General features: G+C 63.9%; 1 protein-coding gene across 19 annotated transcripts; it reads left to right on the top strand.

The window, feature by feature from the left end:
- Positions 1–2,391: 2,391 nt before the first annotated feature.
- PDLIM7 (PDZ and LIM domain 7) lies at positions 2,392–24,819 on the top strand. Of its 19 annotated transcripts, none has more exons than XM_008174265.4 (15): positions 2,392–2,540; positions 5,081–5,187; positions 13,358–13,509; positions 13,790–13,820; positions 14,785–14,951; positions 16,133–16,153; positions 16,887–16,964; positions 17,279–17,433; positions 17,942–17,978; positions 20,585–20,643; positions 20,874–21,114; positions 21,284–21,464; positions 21,847–21,967; positions 23,173–23,288; positions 23,590–24,819. In XM_008174265.4, exons 2-15 carry the CDS (start codon positions 5,083–5,085, stop codon positions 23,674–23,676), a joined length of 1,551 nt encoding a protein of 516 aa, XP_008172487.2. In that variant the 5' UTR covers positions 2,392–2,540; positions 5,081–5,082; the 3' UTR covers positions 23,677–24,819. The 19 variants fall into 19 exon arrangements, 16 of the variants coding, with proteins under 16 accessions (XP_008172487.2, XP_065411282.1, XP_065411283.1 ...); XR_010589961.1 differs by having other exon boundaries at positions 2,416–2,540; positions 18,321–20,643; XM_008174261.4 differs by lacking the exon at positions 2,392–2,540 and adding an exon at positions 3,649–3,891.
- Positions 24,820–25,091: the final 272 nt, after the last annotated feature.

Genomic DNA, 25,091 nt, shown 5'->3' on the forward strand with positions numbered 1-25,091 from the left:
AAAGGTGAGAGCAGCTTTTCAGATTAGGCTGTGGAGTTCCTGGGTGCGTGTGCAATGACTGTGATCCTGCGTGTGCAACGGGCAGCGCGTGCAGGCAACCTTCAGCCATGCAGCTGGCACAACTGCACTGCAAGTCCTCCACGTGCCTCTCGACACCTCGGCCCCATGTGGCCGGCCTTAGTTTCCCTCCTCTGCCATGGAGCTAATGCACAGCACTACTTGTGAGGTCTTGCTCCTGGCCCCGGGTTACGAGAGCAGGCATCACCTTTCCCAGCGTGGGAACAGAGGCCCCTGTTAGGTCGGGGTGACCCCTGGCTTTAAATGGAGTCCGGAGAGTAGCATGAACAATAGGGCCAGAGCATGGAACCAAAGAGAGTGAAACCAGGAGACAGCCGAGTTCTGGTGCTAAGCTTGGCGTGACCCTTCAGAATGACGTGCTCCTAGGTGAGCACTGGGCTAAAGTAACTGGCCACAGGGCAGCAAACCTTTGGCTGTCAAGGAAACTCCTTCAGCAGGGCTGGCAAATGGTACCAACATCACTGGCTTCTTACAGGGTATCAAAGAGTACATTTGGAAGGAAGGTCACTCCTGAGACCAGCCCAACCAACTGCCCGGCATTAGCCCTTTTGTAAGGAGCTTCATCAAACGCTTGGCAATGTTTTGTTACTGACGGGCTGTCGTCAATTGCTTGGCATAGAGGCTTGGAGGCATGTGTATAAATACCAGTTGGTCTTTGGATTTACTCCACGAATGTATGTCGTGCCTAAGTGATCATCACGCCGACACCCAGCCCTTTGGGCACTGACGTGCTAGTGGAGAGCCCTTGTTCAGGACCAGATTTCCAGATGCACATTTTTGGTTGATCACCTTTAGGCTTAAGAAATGCAAAAGGTTTGAGCCTATCTGTGGGCGCCCGGGGCGCATGCCAATCACCGGCTCGGCTGTATAGAGAAGAGAGAACAGCACTTTGCCTGCATGAAGAGAGCATCCGCTGCATGGTGCCCCGGGGCTGCATGCCAAGCGGGCTCGGAGGCGCGACCAGGCCTACAGAGGTGTGGCGCTGCATGGCACTTGCTAGGCGAAGAAGGTATCTGCCGGTGCCAGGCCATGGAGATAGATGCAGCTTGTGGGGAAGGGGAAGGGCGATGCCTCGGGGGGTGGGGGGGGGTTAATGACAAGAATTAGATGAGTTATTAGCAGTGCGTAATGGGGTCTGCACTGCAAAGTGGTGGGTGGGTCTCGCCGCATCTGCCGCAGCAGCTTTGGTCAAACACTCAGTGCTCACCATGTGCCCCCAGAGACCCGGCTCCAGGGGGGATTTCGTCCTTCCTTTGTTTTTGCTGGACCTGCTACTTCTTGTAACCCCCTCCCCCTTTGAGGCACCGGTTAGTTTGGGGCAAGATGGTGTGAGGGGGAGCCTGGGGCCAGTGCTGGGACGTGGCTGAGCAGCGTTAACTGGAAAATAAAAACTTAGTTTCGCAAGAAACTTTGAAATTTCCAAGTTGCTCCATTTTGAAAGATTCGAAAGGAAGCGACTCTTTGAAATGATGGGTGAATTATTTATATTACATGTAGTGAAATATTTTGCCTTCAGACAGTGTTTTCCAGTAAATGGAAAATATGTCATGGTTCGATACATTTGTCTTTTTTTCTCTTTGCAAAAATTAAAAATATCAACATTTTTTGGCAAAAACACGTGCTTTTGAGAAATGGCCATTTCCCCAAGAGAATGTCTTATTGGCAAACTCTGCCCAGCCCTTGCTCAAGCAGGGAGTGAAAGGAAGGGGCGGGGCATAGGAAGAGAGAGGCTGTTCTAGGAGGGGACAGAATGTGGGGCTCAAGAGGGGCATAGGGAGAGGACCTGAGATTGGGGGCAGAACTGTTTAGGGCTTGAAGCTGCATCTTGCCCTGGATGTGGGAAAGGGGTGATAAAGTGGCAAGGAAGGTACAGCGGTCAGGGGAGAGCTGTCCCTGCTGCCAGAATGCAGGGGGAGGGGCTGGTGTGAGCCAGGAGGGTGCCCTTGGTCCTTGCGCTGCCCTGCCAGGCCCCGTCAGCTTATGCAACATTCCCCCCCCCCCGCATTCACTTTCTAGCCCTTAACTTTGTGAGGTGAGGAAGTGCTTGAGTTTGTTGGCAGCCTGGTTCTGCTGCCTCCTCGGCGTTAACTCTGAAGCCCAATGAGGGCAAGGCTGGGGGCAGGAGAGAGGGGCTGGGAGATAGGGGCCGGACTAGGGCGGGGCCTGTTGGCCGTGCAGACCCCTCCCCCGGGGGAACCTGCCCCGCCCCGCGGCGCTGCCCGCAGGAGACGCGTTGTCCCTGCAGAGCCCAGGTCTGGGCAGCAGGGGGTGCCCAGCCGGGTGAGGCTGAGCCGCCCTGCGCAGGCGCACAAGGCGGCGCGTGAGCGTGCACGGCGGCTGCGCTGATTGGCTGAGGGGGCGGGATCGCTCCGCCCCCTCGGGGTATAGAAGAAACTGGGCGGGGGGGGTCGCGGCCAGAGCGCGAGCGAGTGTGCCCCGCCCGGAGCCGGCGGCGCGAGCAGGTGAGGGGGAGGCTCGGCTCGCGGGGGGGCCGGGTCCGAACCCCGCGCACGTAGCTCGTGTCCCGCGGGGGCGGCGAGGGGTTCCCGGCCGGGCGGGGCTCGGGCTCGGTCTCCCCCGAGTCGGGGGTAAAAATAATCCCGTTTCCCTGCCGCGCGCGCCCGGCCTGGCCCCGCCGGGGGGGTGCGGGATCCGGGGGGGGGGCTGGAGCCGCGCGGGGCGGGGGGGCGGGATCCGCCCCGCCCCGCCCCCCCCCCCCCCCCTTTGGGGCCGCTCTCCGCCCGCCCGGCCGCGCTCCCCGGGAACAGGCTTTTCTCCTCCGAAAACGCCGCCTCTGGCCCGGCTCCAGCGCGTCTGGCAGCGCGGTGACTAACCGCCCGGGCTGGGCTGGGACGGGGCTGCGCAAACCGCCCGCGGGACCTGGGCGGCCCCTGCCCGAGGCTGGGAATAGTGCGCGTCGGCCCCGTCCTGCGGCGACCCCCTGGCGGGGCTGGCAGCGGCCCCTGGCCCCCTACGGCCTCCCCCCCCCCCCCGGCCATCCCCTGGCCCCCTACGGGCCCCCCCCTCCCCCCCCCCCCGGCCATCCCCTGCCCGCCCCTACGGCGCCCCCCCCCCCCCCGGCCATCCCCTGCCCGCCCCTACGCCCCCCCCCGGCCATCCCCTGGCCCCCTACGGCCTCCCCCCCTCCCCCCCCCCCGGCCATCCCCTGGCCCCCTACGGGCCCCCCCTCCCCTCCCCCCCCCGGCCATCCCCTGCCCGCCCCTACGGCGCCCCCCCCCCCCCCCCCGGCCATCCCCTGCCCGCCCCTACGCCCCCCCCCGCGCTGGCCGTGCCCGGAGCAGCCGGTCACTCCGCGCAGACCCTAGTCCCCAGGGGCGGTTCCGAGGCGCCAGGCGCGCTGTGCCCTTGTCTCTACCTGCCTCCATCCCTGGCCCTGCGGCCGACACTAGTTACAGCGAAGGACCCTGTATCCTTTCCCGTGTGCTGTATGTCTCGGGGTTTTTGGCTGCTGCCTGTCACGGGGGCATCTGAACAGGCCTGTGCACTTTTCCCAGCCTGCCGGACCCAGTGAACCAGATGCCATTGGAGGCCTGCAGGAAGCCCTCGCTCAGATCTGCACGTCAAGGGCCCGCCTGGTGGTAGTGGGCAGTGGGTAGCTCTGGTTGTGTGGGGGCGCTGCCCTCGCTGGCAGTGCGAGGTGTTAGCTTCAGTACAGGGCTGGGGGGCTGGGAATGGCTGCGCAGCTCTTCCAGTGCGGCAGGGACATCCCGCACCCCATCACATCCTCCACACAGATCCCGGAGCACAGAGCCAAGACTCCTGCTGCAGCCTGTGGCAAAGGGCCCCGCTCAGGCATGTTGTCCTGTCTGCTCAGCCCAGGAAGGGGGGAGGGTTCAGTCTCCCCACCTCTTCCTAGCCCTGCACATTCCTCTCCCAGTCCCGTGGAGATGGGTTTTAAGCTGCATCTGGACTCCTTGGAGGGGAAGGAAGTGGGGCCTGCTGGTGAGGGGTCTCTGGAGTGGGGGGAGCAGAACGGGTCTGAGCACAGGTGGCTGCTGTACTGTCCCAAGGCAGCTCCTGTGGGGGATGGGGGATCCCAGCCCAGAGTGCTGGTTTTGTGCCCGTGTTTTATGGGCCAGCGCAGGGAATGTCTGATATGCAGCCCTCAGCAGTCGCTCTGGAGTATCCCTCCCAGCCCGGATGAGCAGCCAGAGGAATATGCCGGTGTCATCTTACATGCCTTATATAGCCTGCAAGCTGCTGGGGAGAGCTTGGGGGAGGGGGGCAGGCTCCTGCCCACCTACCCGCGGGGGCGTGGAGCTAGATTTGGGGGCTGAGTCCCCATCCCTCGGTGCTGGCCTCTCCCTGGGTTTGGAGGGAGAGGAGAGGCCAGAGGCCTTGCTCCAGCTCCTGTCGGATGAGGTTGGTGGTGACTTCTGGGATTGAGCAGGGTTGGGGCTGGCAGCTGTGCCGGGAAAGGCTGTCCCTGTGCACACTGGCATACAGGATTGCTCTTCTCCGCTGGCTGTTGGGGTGAAGTCTGTCTCCCCCTGTCTGCCTGGCCTCTCAGCATTGGGGCTAGTGGGTGTCAAGCAGGCCCCCTGGCAGTGCTGACTTGCCCAACCAAAAGGTTTCCAAATGCTCCTGTCACTGCCCGAGTTGTGAGTAGCCTATGGCTTGGTGAGTACCATGGGCACCTGGCTGCAGGGGCAGTGGCTTTGCAGCTGTGTGCTCGCTGCAGGGGTGTGTGGCTGGATGCACAACCTGCTCAGTGCCTGCCTGTGACGGGGGAGGGGGTGCCCTCTGACTCTGGGCCGAGTGCTGGGGGAGGGTTGGATCCTCTCCCTGCGATGGGTTGAGCGAGCTTGGGATCTTCTCTAGCAGTGTCACTGGGGAATCTTGCCCGTGCTCCCCAGGAGTAGCCATGGGGGCAGAATGTCAGTAGGTAGTTGGGGCTGGCCCCCAGGAGAGAGTGTCCTGCCCCTTCTCTGCTCTCCTCCTTGCTCCTCCTAAATGCCTGAATCTTCTCTTCTCTCTCCAGAAATGAGCAGCATGGACTCCTATAAAGTGATGCTGGATGGGCCGGCGCCCTGGGGGTTCAGGCTGCAGGGGGGCAAGGACTTCAACATGCCCCTCTCCATCTCCAGGGTAAGAACTGTGGCAGAAAACCTCTGCACCAGCCATGCTGTGGCTTCCCTCTCCCCCTACCTGGAGCTGCTGGGGGGCGCTGCTGCTGCAGTTGGGTATTTGGCTGCATTGCCCAAGATAAGCTGAGGTCCCTGCATCGAGGTGCCTCCACCTAACAAATGCCCCCTGAGCAATGGGGGGCAGAGGGATGCCCTTCGCCTGTGTCACACTGGGGGCCGGGGATGTGCTGCCAGTGAAGGGCCCTGGGCACAAGGGAGCTGTGGAAGTAGGAGGTGCCATCTGAGCTGTGTGGAGGGGCTGGTTGGCCATTGTCAGGACAAGGCTCTTCTCCCAGACCTGCTCCCATCTGTCTGGTGGGGGAAGGGGCAGCTCCCCTCCTGGAGCCCTTTGCCTGGTCTCTTCCCGTCGTGTCTAGGTTCTGCTGTCCTCAACGAGAGCAGGGATGCTGGGCATCCTGCCAGAGGGTCAGGGTCTTGGTGTGGTGGTTTCCATGCCAGGCTGATGGTGAGGTCTCTCTTGCTGGTGCCTGTAGAGTGGGGCTGCCTTCCTGCTCGGAAATGAATCAGTGGCTCCCAGCTGGGCCAGCCTGGAGCTCAAGGGCAGGGTGCTGCTGTGGGATGAACTGTCATCTGCCGCTCTCCTCAGTCTGCCCAGGGGCTGTGCTGTGTGCCAGCCCTGTGGGGTTGGGCTCTGCTCCTGGGGCAGGGCTCCCCACAGCCTGGGGCTGGCCCAGGCCTTGAGATAAGCTGCTGTAGGGTGCTGTGCCTGTTCTTGGCTACTTCTTCTTGGGGACCATCCTGCAGAGCCACCTCCTCTCCTGGCTCTTGGCAGTCTCATTCTGCGCTCTGCCCTGGGTCCCCTCTGCCAGCCCCTAGCTCTGGAGCTGTGCCCTGCAGCGTTGGGTGCTGGGCAGGAGGGCTGTCTCAGTAACATAGGGCTGGACTGGGGGTAGGTGTGCTGCTGGTGAACTCGGAGGTGGGTGAGACCACCCCTCTCGAGCCATGTGCTCTGAGCATTAGAGCTGTTGGGGGGAGCATCTGTGGTGACATCAGGGTGGCAGTATCTGGAGGAAACCCTTTTGGGTATTGGTGCTGTTCCTAGTGGCCCAGGGCCCCCATCCCACCCTGTTTTGTTGGCAGCCATGAGGAAGCCAAGGACTGCGCTCCCCTGTGGCCCAGGCTGGCACGAAGCAGTACAGGGAACTGGTGCTGTGAATCGCTGCCTAGCACTAACTGCACCCTGGCCTTGCCATTCAAGGCTCTTTGGGCCAGCTCCTTGTGCCCAGGCCCTGCCTCTGGGTGGGGAGGGGTTCTGTGACCTTGCAAGCTGCCCCCCACAGGGTCCCAGTCCTGCCTGGGCACAGGGCGCTCGTGAACTTGCCACTGGATTGTTGGCAGACAGCCCTCGGTGTGGAATTGCCTTATAAGCCTTGGAATGTGGAGTGTCCGTGCTGCGATGCTGGCGGATGGAGACTTTCCCAACAAGCTGGAGGCAGGATCAGGCTCTGTGAGGGCTCCCTCCTGCGTGCTGTGGCCGTACGCCGGACAGCCCATGTGCACAGCAGTCAGCCTGCGGTGAGGGAGAGGAGGGGGGTCTGACTGTCTCTGTGCTGCCCCAGCCCTGTGGGGTGCTTGCCTGCAGCCCACTGGCCCCTGCGGGCACTCGGTAGGCTCCTTGCAGAGACAGCCTCAACTCGTGTTCTAGACAATGTCTCTTGGGTAGCTGCCTGCGCGCACCAGGGCCTGTCTAGGCAGAGGGGTCTGCAGAGAGCCTAGCTGCGGCTTCCTGGAGCCAGAGCTTCTCCCCACCCAGCCCCTGTCTGCTCCAAGGGGCCCTGCATGGGAAGTGCTGGGGAGGGCGGCGCAGGGCTGTGCTAGCCAGCACCACGCTGGGCCCTACGCCTGGGGGGGGGGGGTTTCCTGAGCAGCGCTGCCTGACATGAGTCCCTGCAGCTTTGCCTTCGCAGCCCTCTGGCCCCTTGGATCTCTTCCGGCTAGCTTGGAGGCCAGTTCCTGGCTTGCGGTCAGCCAGCCCTAGGGTTTGGGGTTTATGAGCCCTGGAGAGTGCAGCTTCCTTCAGGGACATGTTAATCCCAGGCCAGGTGCTGGGGCCCAGACACTGTCTTTGGCAAACTTCCCTCCGGGCTGGGGGTGCACTGCTTTGCACCGTGCGCTCTGGGCAGCATGTCCAACTGAGACGGGCCCTGGGGAGACTTGCCTGCTCGTCTGGATTAGTGCACCTCACCCGGCATTGGCAGTGGCACACAGCACTCTCACAACTGGCGGGTTTAACTGGACACAGCCTAGGAAGTCCTTAGAGCCCAGAGTCCAGTCTGGCCAGCCCAGAGTCCAGTCTGGCCAGCCCAGAGTCCAGTCTGGCCAGCCCAGAGTCCAGTCTCACACCCCTCCAGTCCTCTGATCTCAAGCTGGGCGTGTGTGGGGGAGGAGGAGGAGGGAGTCCATCTCCCTCTGGGTTGTTGGTTGCTAGGTGTCAGTGTCCTGGTGAGTGGATTTGCTGTTGTCTTCTCCAGAAACATCCCTGCTCCTCATCCTCGAGGCTGTAGTGTCTGTACCACCCCCATGCCCTGCCCCTGCTCACTGGCCGCCAGCTGGCCCAAGAGATGGCCTCCACTTGTGCTGACAGGCCCTGTCCAGACCAGCCCCTCGCTTGGCTTGGCAGTGAGGCTGAAGCTGAGCCTAGAGCAGTTTGCCTAATGGCGCCCCCAGGTGCTGCCTTGGCCCCTCAGTGCTGCCTGCCCGTGTGCCCCGCCCTTCAGAGCTCCCCTTGCCGGTAGCCAGGCCTGGTGCTCCGGGGCCAGGGGGAATTTTTCCACCTCTTGTGGAGAAGCATAACCCTCTTCTCCCACCCTCTGCTGAGGGGTTGGTGTGCCTTGTGTGTGTGTGTGGGGGGGGGGGGGGGGGGGCGCCTTGGAGCCATCCGTGGCCCATACAGCAAGAAGCTCTGCTTTCTCCCTGGGGCTCACTGGGTGCTGCTCTCTTGCTGATGCCCTGTCCCTCTGTTCCCCTGGGTTCTGTGACCAGTGAGCAGCATTCCCGCTCTCCCACCTGGCAGCTTGTTGCTGCCTGCCAAGGGCAACCAGTCCAGCCTGTAACAGCCAGTGCCCTGCCCGCGCAGCGACTCCCCAGGCATGGCGCAGTCCCTGCGGGTATCTGGGCTGCAGAGCACCCATTCACCATCCCTGCACAGTGTGTGGTGGTGGTGGGGTGCAGCCCTGGGGCAGGGACTGGAGAAGTTGCACTGGGGGAGCTGACGGCCCAGCCGCTAGGGACCAGAGAACACTCATCCCCGTTGGCCATGAGGCCTCCAGTGGCCTGGGGTTCGAGGCTTGTCTGGGCTCACTGACTCACCTGTAGACAGGCTCCTTGAGGGCCTAGCCTGGGCGGTCTTCTCTCCTTGCAGTGGGTGGGCTCTGGCGCGTGGCCGCTGCACTGGGGCAGCTGGAGGCACGTAGCTCTGGCACAAAGGGAGGTGGGTGCTGCCTCTCCTGCCCCCCACCCCTGGGACTGCCAGGTCAGTGCTGAAGGGGAGAGGCTGGGGGGGGGGAATAGGGAGCTGAGCACTTGTTTGGTGGGCTTAGTGCTGCAGGGAGGGGGTGGATGGCTTGTTACGCTTCCCAGTTATCGCGCAGGGGCTCTGGCTTCCCCTCAGGCTGGCTGTGGGCAACTTTGCTGACGTGGGGGGGCAGCGATAACTGGGTCACAGCCAGGGCTCTGCCTGGCAGCCCCATGCTTACAGGGTGCTCACACTGCATGCCTACCTCCTCCCTCGAGGCAGGCCTGTGGGTGCCTGAGGTGAGGGGCTGGAGGAGCTGCCTGCAGCTCAACAGGCAGAGCGTGTGTGAGCGTGTGTGAGCGTGTGTGAGCGTGTGTGAGCGTGTGTGAGCGTGTGTGAGCGTGTGTGAGCGTGTGTGAGCGTGAGTGAAGGGAGCAGGTGGGGGACTCAGGCCTGGCGGTCTCAGCTGTTCCCAGGCAGTGAAGGAGAGATGCTGAGGTCAGGTATAGAAAGGATAAAAATACGCCCTTGCTGTCAGCAGGGTGGGTGTGCCAGGGCCTCAGGACGCTCCTGGCACCGCAGTCCCATGACCCAAGTGAGTCCCCTGGGATGGAGAGCCAAGTGGGGGGGATCCCTGGACTCCTCCACCCCCCAGTGGCTCACTCAAAACACAGGTGCACGTGACCAGCTCGGGTGTCTGCCCCCTGTGGGCAGAGCTGGCCGTGGCTGCAGGCGCAAAGCACCCTGGGTGCTCAGCATGTGCTGAACGGGCCCCCCCTGCCTGGGGAAGGGAGGGGCTGGCGGCATGGTGAGTGCAGCCATGTTGGGGAGCTCACCCCACTCGGCAGGAAATGGAAGACTCAGCCTTCCCCCAGCTTCGTAGTCTGGACAGAGGGCCAGGCCCGGCTACCAGGGCCTCCCCTAGCCATGGCCCCTCCAGCACAGCTTGCTGTGAACTTCCTGCCTGGCCTGGGGAGGTGGGAGCTCTGTGTGTAATGGGGGAGGGTTCTGGCTAGTTTGCACGCCACTCAGCAGGAGCAGGGACCTTCCACCTCCCCAGCACAGCCTGGGCGATGCTCTCCCAGAGCCAGCCCAGCCCTGGAACCCGCTGCGCTCCTGGGCACTGTGGGAGACCCTTCTCCTGTGCCTAGCAGCGGCTTGGCTCTCAGCCAGTGCAGGCTTGTGCCCATGTTGCCCAGCAGGGTCCTTGGTGGTCCTGGCCCGTGAGGGCGTCTGTTTTCTGAAGCCCTGCAAGGGTCTCTCCCAAGCTCCCCCATGGGCTGAGGCAGCGGCTGCAGAGCTGAGTGGGGGTTGGGAAGGGAGAATGGCTGGTGCTGCCAGTGGGGACCCCAGCGTGCTGGTGGGCGGCCCTGTAACCAGCTCGTCCAGGGTTGGGCTGATGCTTTCTAGCCACTTCACCAGACCTGCCTGAGGAGAGGGCCCAGCCCAGGCAGCTCCTGCTGGGCTGGGACACGCCTTCCCTCAGGGTGCCCTCCTGCTGCTGCAGCCAGGCAGCACGGTGTGGGGCTCATCTGCACTGACATCCCACTGCTGCCACCAGTGACCCCCAAGGCTGACTCATGGCAGCAAGGGAATGGGGCTGGGGGCTGGACCCCCTGCTCAGGCCAGGCCTGGTGTCCAGTACAGCACATGGCTGTGTCAGCATGTGGGGCTGTGCAGTGACTGGCCCCCAAGGCCCTGTGAAGGGAGGGCAAGGGGGTGTCTGTCTGATCGGCAGCTGGGATTTTCCAGCCCTCGACTCCGCGGGGCTTCCGGTGCCATGCCCTCTTATGCTCATGTTGCGCTGGACGTGAGGAAATATTTGGTCCTAAGGCAGGGCCCATGAGCATCCCGGCCCAGAGGAGCAGGAGTGGCTCCAGGCTGTGTCTCACCACTTGTCTCCATGCCAGCATCCTGGAGCTGTGATGGGGTCGCACGGGGGTGGAAGGGCATGGCAAGTGCTGGGCACCTGCAGCCGGCAGGTGGAGTCTTCCCTGCCCATCCAGGCAGCTGATGCGACAGGGTGTGGTTTTGGCCGCCTGCTCGTGCAGTGACGCCTCATCTCATTGCCGCAGTGCCTGCACCTGACTGCCCCACGGTCTCTGGGGCAGGGAGGGAGTGGGGCCTGCTTTAGCGGTGTCCCGTCTGCTGAGCGGCGTGCCCCAGCTCTGGACGCTGAGGGGGGCTGCCCCACGGCCCTGCTTTTGGGGGTTTGTGTGCCTGGGTGCCCCTGTGCATGAGGCCTGGCCGCTCGCCAGGCCCTGTGCAGCGCTGGGAGCAGAAGAAATGTTGCCGGCACTGAAGCAGGGTTAATGTCTCCCTGCCCCGGGCTGGGGATGAGGTAATGTCTCCGCCTGCTGCCGGAGGAAGAGGAATGGGCTCCGCGTAGCAGGAGAGGAGCACTTCCTGGGGTCTGCTCAGGCGCCTCCCGCCCAGACGCAGCCTAGGAAATGCCTGTGGTTTGCAGGTCTAAGGCGGAGCGAGTGACACATGGGCTGCGTTAGGGAAGGCTCTGACTCACTTCCTGGCTCTCCCCAGGGACCCTGGTGCGCTAGCGCAATTCCTGCCCACGCTGGGGCCAGTTCCTTGGCCGGGGGCTTGGGCCCTTGCTGTGGGGCTGCACAGCGCCAGTGGGCTGGGGGAGGGGAGTGTAAACACCAGGCACCTGGCTTCTGCAGCAAGCCCTGCCCCCAACTTCTGCCCTGGGAGCTTGGGACCCTGCAGCTGGCACCAGCTGGAGAAGGTGCATGTCCCCTCCTGCCCTGGCCCTGCCTACAAGCCATGGGTGGGTGGTAGAGGAGGGGAGAACAGCCTGGCGAGGCTGGAAGCGACTGAGCCCCTAGAATTGGTTCTGCGGCCTGCCTGTGCCTTGTGTGGGGTGGGCGGTGAGTGCTGCCCTGGCCTGCCTAGCAAACTCCCCTCCTCGTGTCAGCGGGTGGCGCTGGGAGCTAGCGGTGGAGCCAGGAGCAGCTCCCGCAGGGGAAGGGGCAGCCTGCCCTGGGGTAACTGGTGCAGGCGATGCCCCAGCCCCTCTGCAGCCCCCCTCCCCTGCTGTGTGCCAGAGCTAATGCAGACCTGGAACTGTGCTGCCTTGCTGTCCCTGCAAGCGGAGCCGGCACAAGGGCTACTAGTGCTAGGATCAGAGCCAAACTCCAGTTTCTCTCCCTGTCCCTCCACTTGTTCCTGAACCTCAAAGGCACAGACATTGGGACCCAGGGCCTGGCTTTTCCTGTGGGTAGCCGGGGTCTCACCCATGGGGTACAGCTCACATCTGCACTGGGTTGTGTACACCCCCCCAAACTGACCAGCTGAACCCAGGCATTGCAGATGTGGCTCGTTCTGTCTGTTTGAGGTCTCTGGGTCAGACCACATCCTGCAGCCTTAAACCCCTCACACTGGGGCGGGGGGGTGGGGGGTGGGGAGGTGTCGTTGTACTCGTGTTCCAGAGGATGGATGCTTTCATGAATGGTGACTTGCAAAAGGGTCTTAAAGCCCCCAGGGCTTGTGCTGCAAACACATCGTCAGTGCAGTGAGTGCCTGGATCTGTGTTTTGCTGTGAGGCCCCACACGGCTGCCGGAGCTGGAACTTGCAGCTTTTTCCAGGGGAGGATCAAGGCCTGCTAGCAGAGATGCTCAGAGCAGTGGGAGCGCAGACTTCAGAGCTGCCTTGGTGCTCCATTTCCAACCCGGGTCCCCGGGAGCGAGGCTGCCTTCTCAGGACTGCGGAGCGCAGTGCAGAAAGCTCATCTCCCTGTGCTGGGCGAAACCCCTGTCCGTTACAGCAGAGGTGACGCGCAGGGGCTGGAATTAAGGCTTGGAGCTGTTGGCTGAGTCCAGTGGGCGCTTGTCCTGGTGATCCCTGACAGGCTGGAGGAGGGGGAGCAGCAAGTCCTCAATTCTAGAGCCCAAGCAGAAGGTGGATCCAGGGCTCCCAGTGCCCTGCCTTGCCCAATCCCAGCGTTGCAGCTTCTCCAGCTCTAGGCATTGCCCTGCTCAGTGTGGAGGTTACATTGGGGGCAGGGGAAGGAGCCCACTCGAGAGTTATGCATTGGCAGTGAGGGCGGGGCCAGGAGACCAAGTGGCACTGCACCTAATTGGGGGGCGTTGGCAGATGGGCATCTCCTGACATGGTGCAGGGGGCCTGGGGCTGGCTGCAAAAGCAGAGGTCTCCCCCGCCCAGATGCATACCTGTTACCCAGCCCCAAAACCTCCCCAGCTCTCGGGTGGAAGACAGCAGCTGTTAGTGCACAGCCGGGGCCCCCGTAGACCTGGAGATTGCGTGTTGCGTCCAGCTGGAGGAGTTCAGGGAGGCTGGCCCTGGCTGGCTCTGGAGTTGACCGCCCTCCTCTGGTGCAGTAGGGCCTCTGGCTCAGGCATGCTCAGGGTTGGCTGTAGCTGAAAGACAGGACTCCTGAAGCACAGCGCCCCTAGCACCCGCGAGGGCTGCATGTGGCTCCGCTCTCCTCTCCCTGCAGCACAGCATCCCTGAGCGCCTGTGTCCTTAGCAGCCTCCTTCCTGCACTGTCCCGCTCCAGGGAGCGGCTGTGGCTAGTCAGCCCAGGGCAGGGTGTGCAGGGGCTCTTGCCACCCCTCCCAGCAGCTCCCATCATTCCTGGGGAGCTTGTGCCATGTGATTGACTCTGTCTCTGCCCTGCAGCTGACCCCTGGTGGCAAGGCAGCCCAGGCCGGCGTGGGAGTGGGCGACTGGGTGCTGAGTATCGATGGGGAGAACACCAGTAGCATGACTCACATCGAAGCGCAGAACAAGATCCGCGCCTGCGGAGACCAGCTTTCCCTCAGCCTGAGCAGGTAACGCCCGCGCTGCTCTCACCTGGGACAGGGACCCCCTCTGCCCACGCATGGTCCCCTCCTTAGCCCCTGCACCCAGTTCTGATGCCTATGCGCCACTCTGCAGGGGTGGGCTGCCTCTCTCGGAGCCTACAGGTTTGTGTCCCGCCCCACAGAGCCCATAAAGACCCAGTGCTTGGTTTGGCAGAGGGGTCAGCCTGGGCCTGGGTCGGGGAGGGGGAAGAGCCCAGCCTGAGATGGGTCTGGTCTATTCATCTCAGCTCAATCTGTTCTCCTGCAGAGTCCAGTGCCTCCTGGGGAAGCCACACAAGGTATGTGCTGCTCTTATCCCCGAGGCTGTGGGCACCAGCTCTGTCTCGTGGCGCGTAGGGCTGAGGGTCCCTGTTGCTTTGATGGCAGAACTTGTCTCTGGGCCCTTTCTGGAGGCTCTGGAATTAGCCCCGGGCTGCTCTTGGAGGGCACCAGGTGCTGGGGTTCCTGGTGGCAAAAAGGCGTGGTTGGCTGTAGGTTGGGGCAGATGCCAGTCACTCCACCCCAGAATGTAGGAGGGGTGTAATGGGGCACTGACCTCTGACCCCCTCCCTCCAAAGGGCCCTCTGCAGCAGGCCAATGGGCATCCCACAGGGAGCTAGGTGCCTGGCCATGCACCTCCCAGTGCAGATCCTGCTAGGAACCAGGGCTTTGGTCTCCTCTTGCAGGGGCCGGCTCAACGCGCTGTCCCAATGAGGGGCAGGGCTGGACCCAGCCATGAAGCTGCCTCCCGCCTTCAGTATTTGTTCACTGCCTTGGAGTTTCCCTGGCACTGGGCTGTGGGGCAGGCCACCGGTGCATGGTGTGGGCAGGTGGTATAGTGCAGCACATCAGCAGTCTGCCTGTCCCACGGGGCCCGCATCTGAGTGCGTTCGGCCAGGTGTCTCCTCCTTGTCACTAATTCGCTATTGTGCCCCCCGGACCTAGTTCCTGGGCTCATGGCTTCCCTTCATCCCCAGTGCATGGTGCTGTTCTGTGCCTCTTGCTGGGCGCCAGGCGGGCACACAGCAGCACTGGCTAGAGCCTGGAAGCAGCTGGTGGCTGAGTGCCACCCCAGAGTGCTCTCCAAGGTGCCAGAGGCTGTCCCCTTTGGACACCCCTGTGAGGCCAGGCATGGGCCTGGCTTTCTAGCATGGCTGCCCCACGGGATGCCCCTGCTCTTGGGCACTGGCCTGGGGCTGCCAGGTGCTCCTCGCATGCTGCCTGATGTGCAAGCCTCTGTGCTGTGTTTTGTCTCCCGCTCAGGAGTCATTCCCCTGCTCTCAGCCCCCGAAATATAACTTCGTTCCTAGCACCACCCTCAACAAAACGGCCCGGCCCTTCGGGGCCAGCCCCACGCCCAACTCGCTGCCTGGGCTGGTGACGAAACCTGTGACGTACACGGCCCCCGCCTGCACCCCCCAGCACAATGGGTATGTTGCTGTCCGTCACTGCACTGCACTGCAGACTGGCCGGCTGGGCTCGGACCCTGCTCTGCAGGCCGGGCCTGGTCGCTCCCACCCTGAGGCCCTGCCTGCGTCTGGCCGTGCTGCACCCTGCATGTTGGATGTCTCGTGTGCATGCCATGGGCTGGGGCCGCTCGCTGGCAGGACCTGGGCTGGCGCCCCCTCTGGGGAGCAGCGCCCACGGCTGTGGGCAGCATCTACATGGCTGGTGTTTCAGTGACCCCTGGTGGCTGGTTCTGGTATTGCAGTGCAAAAAAGCAGCAGCCCCCTTCATACACCTTGTTCACACAGACTGGCTGACCTGCCTCGCTGGCCCTGCGCTCCTCCCTCTCCCCTTCCTGATGTGGGCAGGATTCTCTTCTGGGGGGGGGGCATGGGGCTCTGGCTGCCAGACCTCTCTGAGGAGCCAGGGCATGTTCAGCAGCGCCCAGCCTGGAGCCTTCCTGCCAGCTGACTGACTATTGCTGGTGCCCCCTGCACCTGGCCAGCTGCTGGCAGGGTACCTGGGACTCCCCGGGCGTGGGCTCTCCTGCCCATCTGGGGAGGGCAGTGGCTGTGCAGTGAAGCCACAGGCTGTTCTGTTGAGCTGGGGGCTCCTTTTGTGCCGCCTCCCCCAGCATGTGCCTGGCCTGGCTCTCCTGGGCATGCTGAGGGTGGGGTTGCAGCAGGGTCCCTCCAGGGTTGAGCTGAGCTGCCAGAGTTGGTGTGGGGAGCTCTGGGGTTCCTGCGTGTGGCCTGTGAACTGGTGCCCTCATCTTTGCACTGTGCAGTTACTTCGCCAAGCTGGGATCCTTTCCCATGGTCCACCGGGAGCCTGGCGCTTGGCTGCAGAGAGCTGGGTGGCCAGCCACTCCTGAGCCCTGACCCAGCCCTTGAACTTGGTGCCCCAGAGAACCCCTGGCCAGGTCCAGTCTGTAGTGGGCGATGTGCTGTGATCTGTTGCTGACTCTGTGCTCTGGGGCACCCTCTCCTCCGGCCCGGCAGATGGCAGCCAGAGCCGCCCGGGTGGGGTCTGAGTGAGGGCTGGATGTAGGGAGGGTTGGGCCTTTCTCAGTCTCACTCTGCAAGTGTCTCTTGTGGGTGCAGTGGGGCTAATCTCTCTCTTCCCTCCTTTCCTCTTCTCCTTCTCTCCTCCCCCAACTCTGCAGGTGCAGAACCTTGACAAGTCAGTAAGCCTTTTTCCTCTTCTCTGCATCCCCTCCCCTCCCCTGGGTCCTTGGGCTGGTGCCCACCCCCCTCTGGTTTCTAGTACCATCCTGCTGCCTTGCTGCATCCCTCCTCTCCGCTCAGGGGGGAGCGGGACCTATAGCCTCTGTGTCCCCTAGAGCCGACCCCTGTATCTGTCTGGTCCCCTCCTCAAGTGCCATGCTGGGGTGTGGCTGGGGTGTGGCCCTGTGCAGAGGGAGGGTTCCTGGCCAAGGGGGTCGCTCCTTGCCCAAGGGAGGAGATTTCAGGACTAGTCTGATCGCTGGCGGCAGCAAATTAAAGCTAAGGAGAACATCCCGACCCAGCACCCACAGGCTGCCTGGGCTTGGCCGGCTGCCCCTCCCTGGCTTTGAGCTTGAGTGGGGAGCAGCTGCCTCCTCTGGGAGCATGGTGCTGACTCCGGGCAGGGCCGTCACAGGGGAGGGGGCTTTGGGACCCTGATGCTGCTCCACCCCTCCGCAGCCAGGGCGGGTGCCTGCAGAGAGCAGCTGGGTGTCACTGGCCAGTGACTGTGGGAGGGTGTCCCTTGCCCAGGCACATGCGCTGTAACCTGCGGGCGGTGGAGCAGCCTGTGCTTGGAGAGGTCCTGGCCCAGCACAGGGCTCCACTGTCAGCAGAGGCCTTTCCCTGGTCGCTCCGGGGCTGGGATTTTCACCTGACTCACCTGTGCTCTTGTTGCCTCTCTCCTGGCCCCAGGGTCGGTGCGAGCCCCAGCCTGCCAGAGGGGAAAACTCAGGCCCGTGGAGACCTGGGCCGCTCCTACATGGAGGATGAGTAAGGGGGGGGGAGATTCGGTGTCTGTTGCTTGTTGGCATGTTGTGCTGTTGTGTTCCTGGGCCCTGAGCTGCTTGCCCGAGGGAAGGTGTCAGCGGGCTGCTCAGCCAGCGAGGGGACACCTGTGGGAAAGGGGGGGTGTTTGGCTCGTGTCCGAGTGATGTGCCCCTTGGGGGTGGGCTGCCCAGACCCTGTTGTGGGTTGCAGCGGGGGAGGGGGACACAGGGTTCTGCTGGCAGTCCCTCCGTGTCCTGCGTGACGAGGGGTGTGCCGTGCGTGCTGGCTGAGCGCCCTGCCCTTCTGTCTGCGCACAGGCATGCTCTGCGGCTAATGAGCCCCCCCACTGGCCTGCCCAATGACTCCAGCAAAAAGCGTCTGATTGAGGATACGGAGGACTGGCAGCCTCGCACTGGCACAACCCAGTCCCGCTCCTTCCGCATCCTGGCCCACCTCACGGGCACAGAGTTCAGTAAGTGCCTCTCTCTGGGTCCTGGCACATGCGGGCTGATGGACGGGACGCCAGGCCTGGGTTGGCTGGCAGCCCTGCTCTGATGGGACTGGACAGGCCTGGCACCCTTCTTTGCTGGGGGCCAGCTGGGGGCCGGTGGCCTGCAGGGTACAGAGTAGCCAGTCTCCCTGCAGAGCTGAGTGCAGACAGCTCTTGGACAGCTGTGTGGGATGGCCTGCCCTTGGCAGGCAGGCTCCCAGCAGCGTGCCAGGTGCCTTCCCCCTGTGTGCTCTGTGGGCCTGCCCAAGACCAGTCCCTTCTGCTCAGAGTCTGGCTGACTCTGGACGCCTTGTATTGCCTCAGTCTAGCCCTCGCTGCGCAGCTGGCTGGGGCAGGAGTGGCCAGTGGGCTCAGCGGGAGCCGGTTGTTGGGGCCAAGGGATGGTGCTTGTGGGCTTCCTCCTTTCCCCCTCGGGGGGGTGTCCAACTGTGACTTTTTCTCTCTGTCTCTTCTCTCCTGCTGATCTCAGTGCAAGATCCAGATGATGAGCATGTTAGAAAAGCCAGGTAAGGGCTGTGGGCACTCGGGTTACCGCATGGGTGCCTGTCTGGGGGTTGTCCCTGCTGCCCTGGACTCTGCCACTCCTGGCCTTGAGGCTAAACCGGCCTTCCTGCTGGCAGGCCCCTCGCCTGGCCTTGCCATCTCATAGGCCCTCGTGCTGCCTTTAGCCTCTGCTGGAGGGGCTGGTCGGGGGTCCTGACGCTCGCCCTCCCCGGTTGGTTGCATGATGTCATGTGGCTGCTCTTTCTTGTCCTGATTTCTGCCAATGGAGCCTCTTCCTCCCTCTGGCGCTAACCTCTCCTCCTCCCTCCCCATCTCTGTCCGTCTCCTTCCTTCCTTCCTTTCAGAGAAAAGTTTGTCACTGAGCTTCAGAGCCCTCGCTACACTGGCCTGCGCGACTGGCACCACCAGCGCTCCGCTGTCTCTCTGAACGTGAAATCCTGAGCAGGGCCTGGCCTTGTGCTGGGAGCCTGCACCTCTCCGCCCCGGGCTGGTGCGGCCACATCACATGCCTTCGCCTGGGGAGGGGCATCCGCCTGGCTCCTAAACGTACCCAGCTGGGAGCGCCTTGCGCCGTGCGGTCTACTCTGCCTGGGCTGGGGAGGGGCCGGCCCTGGGCAGGACGCATTGTGTGGCACTGAACAGGCTGGGATGGAGGCTATCAGCACTGGGGCCCTGGCCTCAGACCCCAGGGGAGCAGAGGGACTCCATTGCTGCATGTCCTTGCCCTGTCACGCTAGGCTTCCCCAAGCGCCCCAGCCCCCTGGGGTGGCTACACTACCCTCGCTCTGCCCAGGGTAAACCTTGAGCAAGTGGAAGCTGGGACGGCTGCCTGGAGTGTCCTCTGGGCCTGTGTTCCCACGGGGGGCCTGTGGCACTGGGGCCAGCTGCGTCCTGTTCCCATGAGCTGCCCAGGCTGAGTGGCTGCTGTTCCCAGATGCCCTCTGGCTGTGCTCATAGTGTGAGGGCCTGGCTCGCACCCAGCGCCTCCTTGGGGCTGTCTCCACACTTACCCAGACTAGACGGGGACCTTAGGCTGGAGGGTGGGTCTAGACTGAACGTCCACCTGCCTAGCCCAGCAGAGGTGACTGGTGGGTGGCAAAGGGCTCTGGGAGCAAGCACAGGCTGCTGGGTTCTGTGCCATGGGGCAGGCCCCTCTGAGCCCATTGCCTTGCTGTGATGGGCTCGCAGTGCGCCCCAAGGGCTGATGTGATGTGACCCGTGCTCTCGGTGGGCTGAGTGTTGGGGAGTGGGCTGGGGCTGGGCCCTGGGTCTGCCCAGCACAGCTGCTCGCTGGACCCTTCTGTAGCACAATAAAGATTCCTGTTCTCGTAACTGGCTCCTAGTCATTATTGCTGGCAGGAGGGGCTGGCTAGGGCACTAGCTGCCAGCTCTGCAGGGGTGCCTGGTGCGCCCGGGGCCCCTCGGGGGCCTGCAGCCCAGCAGAATGCGGCACCCCTCGGCCTGAGCTGCAGCAGCTGGGGGGAACCTCTCTGCTCTGCTGTCTGCAGAGCCTGGCAGCCTTTCCCCCTTGGGCTGGCCCCCGCCCTGCAGCAAACCTAGCTCCATGGACTCCTCTGGGCTGCTGGCACAGGTCCCCCACGGGTGGGCATTGCTGCAGGCTCCTGGCCTTTCCACTCCTGGTCTGTCAGGCACAGCTCCAGCAGCCAGTGCTGCCTTGGGGAGGGGCTGTACCCAGCTGTCCCTGGGCCTGGGGATTGGCCCCTGTGAGCTGCTGGAGAGGCTCTGGGGTGAGAGGGGAGAAAGGGGTGGCTGTGTTCCCTCCAACCCTGTCCTGTCACCTTTCTCAGGCCTAGGCTGAGAGCTGCAAGGCCCAACTGTCATGAGCTGGGGGCAAGCTCTCTGCCCCCCTGCAGCCTGGAAGGGCCTGTGCGTTCTGCTCATCCCTTGCTGGAGGCGGCCTGCTGCCTCCCCTCACCCTGTAGCATCTCCCAGCAGGGCTGCAGTCACCTGCTCTGTCCTGTCAGGCATCCTACCAGGGACATGTCTGTGGGCATCCTGCCAGCTGAGTGCCTGGGGTCAGGGGCTGTCCAGCCCCTCATGGGACCCCTTCCCTGTGGACAGGGGATGCTGGGTTTGCCAACAGGGAGGAAGAAACTATAGAGTCCAAGAAAAACCCCTTGTGCGGGGCTGGGCCTAATGGATAGAGCAGTGAGTGGGCAGCTTCTCCAGACCCATTGGAGCAGCAGGGCCCGTGAGGAGGTGGGACTGGGTCATGTTACCCCAGGGTGAGTGAGTGTAATGGGGGGGGGGGGTGTTGATCCCCACAGTGAACTGGCAGCTGGTCCTCTCACAACCGTGGGGACGCTGCGTGGCTGCTCAGGGCACCAGCGTTCCAGGGTCGGTTCTGCAGGCTCCTCGCCTTGGGCCCGAGAGCAGGAAGTGCCCCCAGCTCTGCGATATTGGGTCACTGACGAACCAAACCAGCCACCAGGGGGTGCTGCCGCACAGCAGGAGGGGGGTGGCTGCCTGGCCTGAGCCCCTGCTGGGGTAGGAGAGCGCCAGGCCCTGGGCTCCTGCCCCATCCAGGCCTGTGGGCGGGGGGTGGGGGGTGGCCAGCTGGCAACTGCATTAATTGGCTGTTCTGTAGCCAGGTGTCTGGGCTGGACCCGTCTGCGGTGGCAGTGCTGAAGGTGGAGCCTGATCACGGTAAGCAGGGGGTGCTGGGCATGGGCACTGCATGGCGCCGTCTCTCGCGGCTGTGGGGCAGAGTGAGGCCTTGGTGCCCGCAGCAGGGTGCATGCTGGGGGCCTGGGCCAGGCTGATCCTTCTCTGCCAGCCCCTTGAGGGGTGGGGCTGGGGTGCCTGTTTCTACGCTCTGCCCCAGGCTAGCCCAGCGCAGCTGTATCACCTGGGAATCCTTCTGGGGACTGTTACAGGTTCTGCAGCTCCCAGGCCCCCAGCTGCTCCGGGCCCTGCCAGCCGCCCCCCCTGGGCTGTGGACCCCTCCTTTGCTGAGCGCTATGCGCCCGACAAGACCAGCACCGTGCTGAGCAAACACAGCCAGCCGGCCATGCCCACGCCCATGCAGAACCGCAGCTCCATCGTCCAGGCCGCGCAGCAGCCCCCTGAGGGCACCAGCAAAACCCCCATCTGCTACCAGTGCAACAAGGTCATCAGGTGAGTGGCGCGGGGCCCCTCCGCCATGTGCAGGGGCTGCTGGTCACCTGGGAGTGGCCTGGCAGCTCCCGCTTCCTGAGGGAGGAATGAACCCGCTGGGCTGGGCTGTGGGGGCAGCTGGCTCACGTAGCGCTCAGCCATGCTAACTCCTCCCCTGCCCCGCCTCTAGGGGACGCTACCTGGTGGCCCTGGGGCATTACTACCACCCGGAGGAGTTCACATGCTGCCAGTGCAGGAAGGTGCTGGATGAGGGGGGCTTCTTTGAGGAGAAGGGCTCGGTCTTCTGCCCCAAGTGCTACGACATGCGCTACGCCCCCAGCTGTGCCAAGTGCAAGAAGAAGATTGGTGGGGTGAGTCTGTCTGCATGGAGCCCTCCCCCCTTGGGGCCCCGGTCCGGTCCCCAGCAGCTAGGGGGTGTCCAGCAGCCTGGGCGGGTGTGGGCCCTGGGGCAGGGCGGGGGTCTGGGGCGGGGGCCAGGCAGTGCAGGGCTGCCCCAGCGGGGGGCCGGGTGGTGCAGTGTGGGGCTCTGGGGCAGCCCAGCGGGGGCTGGGCAGTGGGGGAGGGCGCTCTGGGGCAGCCCAGCAGGGGGCCGGGTGGTGCGGTGTGGGGCCCTGGGGTGGGGGCCAGGCAGCCCGGGGCTCTAGGGCAGCCCAGCGGGGGCTGGGCGGTGGGGGAGGGCGCTCTGGGGCAGCCCAGCGGGGGCCGGGCTGACGGTGCCGTTCCCTTTCCCAGGAGATCATGCATGCGCTGAAGATGACGTGGCACGTGCAGTGCTTCACCTGCGCTGCCTGCAGAACTCCCATCCGCAACCGCGCCTTCTACATGGAGGAGGGGCAGCCCTACTGCGAGAGAGGTAGGGGGTGTCCTGGCCCCTTCCCCACCCCAGGGATGCTGGGATTGCTGCTGCCCCACGTCACCCCGTGGCCTCGCAGTGGGGCTGAGAGCTGCGTGGGGCAGGGAGAGGAAGCTGTGGTCACTAGTTACTGCTCCAGCCCCTGGGCCGCCCCCAGCATTGCCTGGGACTCTCCGAGCAGCTGCTGCCAGGGCCGAGAGCAGGAGCCAAGCAGGCAGCACTGGGTTCCCGCCCTGGCAAAGGGAGGGGCATCCTCCCCTCCACAGGGAGCCCCCCCCCCCCCCCTCCGCCAGCCTGGCCTCAATGATGGCTGCTGGGCAGTGCCAGAGCTCCCAGGTTGCCATGGTGATGACAGTGAAGTACCTCATCAAAGCAAAGTGCTGCATGGCATCCTGGGAAATGGGGTCCCCCATTCTACAGACACTGGTTTTCCTGCACTATTCTCCTGGGGGGGCTTTTGGGGATGGGATCGGCGGTGGCAGCGAAATCCCCTCCACAAAGCGAGTGGGGCCGGCGGCAGCAGCAGCACACGCAGACCGAGGGGAAACACGCATGGGGACGTGCCGCTGGCTCCTGGGGCCCCTTCCCCAAACCTGGTCTCAAGGCTGGGCTGGCAGGGGCTGCGGGTCGGGATTGAGGGGTCTGGGGGAGCACTGGGCTGGGCTGGCAGGGGCTGTGGGTCGGGACTGAGGGGTCTGGGGGAGCACTGGGCTGGGCTGGCAGGGGGCTGCGGGTCGGGATTGAGGGGTCTGGGGGAGCACTGGGCTGGGCTGGCAGGGGCTGTGGGTCGGGACTGAGGGGCCTGGGGGAGCCCTGGGCTGGGCTGGCAGGGGGCTGCGGGTCGGGACTGAGGGGCGCTGGGGAGCCCTGGGCTGGGCTGGCAGGGGCTGTGGGTCGGGACTGAGGGGCCTGGGGGAGCCCTGGGCTGGGCTGGCAGGGGCTGCGGTCGGGATTGAGGGGTCTGGGGGAGCCCTGGGCTGGGCTGGCAGGGGCTGCGGGTCGGGACTGAGGGGCGCTGGCAGAGCTGTTACAATGGGGCAGGGGATGGCCACCCACTACCTGAGCGTTAGCCCCAGTTAGAGCCAGGCACAAATAAAAACCCACCCACAAAGCAATCTCCGGACTCCCCCAGCCCCGTCATTCCCAGTCCAGCTCTCCCAAGGGGGTTCTCTGGGGAGGCCTATCTCAGCCCACTCTCTCCCCAGACTACGAGAAGATGTTTGGCACAAAATGCCGTGGCTGTGACTTCAAGATTGATGCTGGTGACCGGTTCCTGGAGGCGCTGGGATTCAGCTGGCATGACACCTGCTTCGTCTGTGCGGTAAGAGCAGCCCGGCAGCCCCTCCCTATTGCTCACCCTGAGATAATAGGGCTGTCCCCTGCCTGGGGGGGCTCCTCACCCTGCACCAACCTCTTTGCTGGCGGTGGCATGAGCAGGATTGGCTGCACCTGCTTCATGTGCTGAGCTGGCCTGTGTTGGGGGCAGCTCCAGCTGCCCTGTGGCCCCCCCCCCCCAGAGGGCTGTGGCAGGTCTCTGCCAGGTGTGGGGAGGGAAGGGTGTGGATGGGGTGTTGGGGAGGGAGAGTTGGTCTTTCTCTGTTGACCTCCTGCTCTCTCCTTAGATCTGCCAGGTCAGCCTGGAAGGGAAGACGTTCTACTCCAAGAAGGACAAACCCCTCTGCAAGAGCCATGCCTTCTCCCATGTTTAAGGGGAGGCTCCCGCTGCCACACTGCACACGTTGGCCCTGCACACACCTGTCTCTGCCCCTTCTCTTGCTCCATGGAGCCCCAGGGAGCAGGGGCTGGAGCTGCCACTCCCTCTGCTGCTTCTGGCCTGGGCAGCGCCCTACTCTGGCCTGCCTGGGCGCCAAAGCAGAGCCTGCTGTTCTCTTGCCCCTCAATGGCCGGTCTTCTGTCTGGACTATCTTCTCTACCCCTCTGGTGTCTCACCTGGGCCCGCAGGGGGACCAGGCAGTGCTGGGGCCACCTGTCCCCTCCCTTCTGTACCCACAGCCAATGGAGCCAGGCACCTCCCCTGGGGGCTGGACCTGTCCCATGCTGAGCCCAAGAGTGGGAGAGGCTTGCTGGAGCAGGGCTGCTCTGACCTTACAGATCCACCCTCTTCCCTCCCCCCTCCCCACCTGGGACTGGTGCCTCTCACCTGGCCAGGCTGCTAGCTGGCTGGAAGCTAGGGGGTGGGTGGGGGGGATCCTGTAGGGCTGCTCTGTTCCCCTTTATCAGGGGCCCTGGTCTTGCTTCATGGGCAGGGCACACTTACAGTCCCGGAGCCCAGGCCTGCCTGGTGCCTGCTCTTGGCTGTCCTGCAAGGAGCTAGTCCACCCCAGCCACATAGCTGCACTGAATACTACTGGCCTTGTTCCCTGCCACCACGCAGCTGCTATCCTACCTGGCCTACACACCAGGCCTGGCCCCGCAGCCCCCCGAGGGCTGCTGAGAGGTGGGGTGGGTCTGGCCCTGTGCTGTCTGGTGCCCCTGCACAAAGGCTTTTCCTGGCTCCCGGCCCTGCAGTGTCCCCAGGCGAGGCAGTAGCAGACTTGCTGCCCCTGTGGGACTGACCTGGACTTTGCAAACACGGAGGTGAGGGGGAAGCTGAACCCCGTGGGGAAGAGGAAGCCCCTCACCCTGCCTACAGAAGCTGCTACTTCACGGGTGGGGCTGTGGGGCAAGGAGCTGAGCCCTCTGTGAAGCCGGCAGCGACGGGCCAGGACCTAGGAAATGCCTTTGCTGGCAGCTTGGCTGCCTCACCCAGAGCTGCCCTGCCTGCAGGGGGCAGTACATGGTGTAGCCACAGTGCTTTTAGTGCCTTAATAAACACTATCTAGTAAGCATCAGCTGCCCTGGAGCCTGTGGTTCTTGCAGAGCATGGGGCAGGGCCCCTGTGCCTTGGAGTCCTTCCCCAAGCCATCGGCTTTCCTGGGGGAAATTGCCCCCCATCTTCCCGGCTGCCTTGTCCCGAGCTGGGCAGGACCTACGCCCTCTTCTGGGCATGAGATGCTGCAGGGGAGGACAATCCCCCACTGCTGCGCCTGAGTCCCAGGAGGTGTCTGCCACCAGGGCCTCGGGAAAGCACCTGGCCGTGGCTCTGGGCCAAACAAATCCAGGC

Source organism: Chrysemys picta, chromosome 8, assembly GCF_011386835.1.
Source record: "Chrysemys picta bellii isolate R12L10 chromosome 8, ASM1138683v2, whole genome shotgun sequence".
NCBI lineage: Eukaryota > Metazoa > Chordata > Testudines > Emydidae > Chrysemys > Chrysemys picta.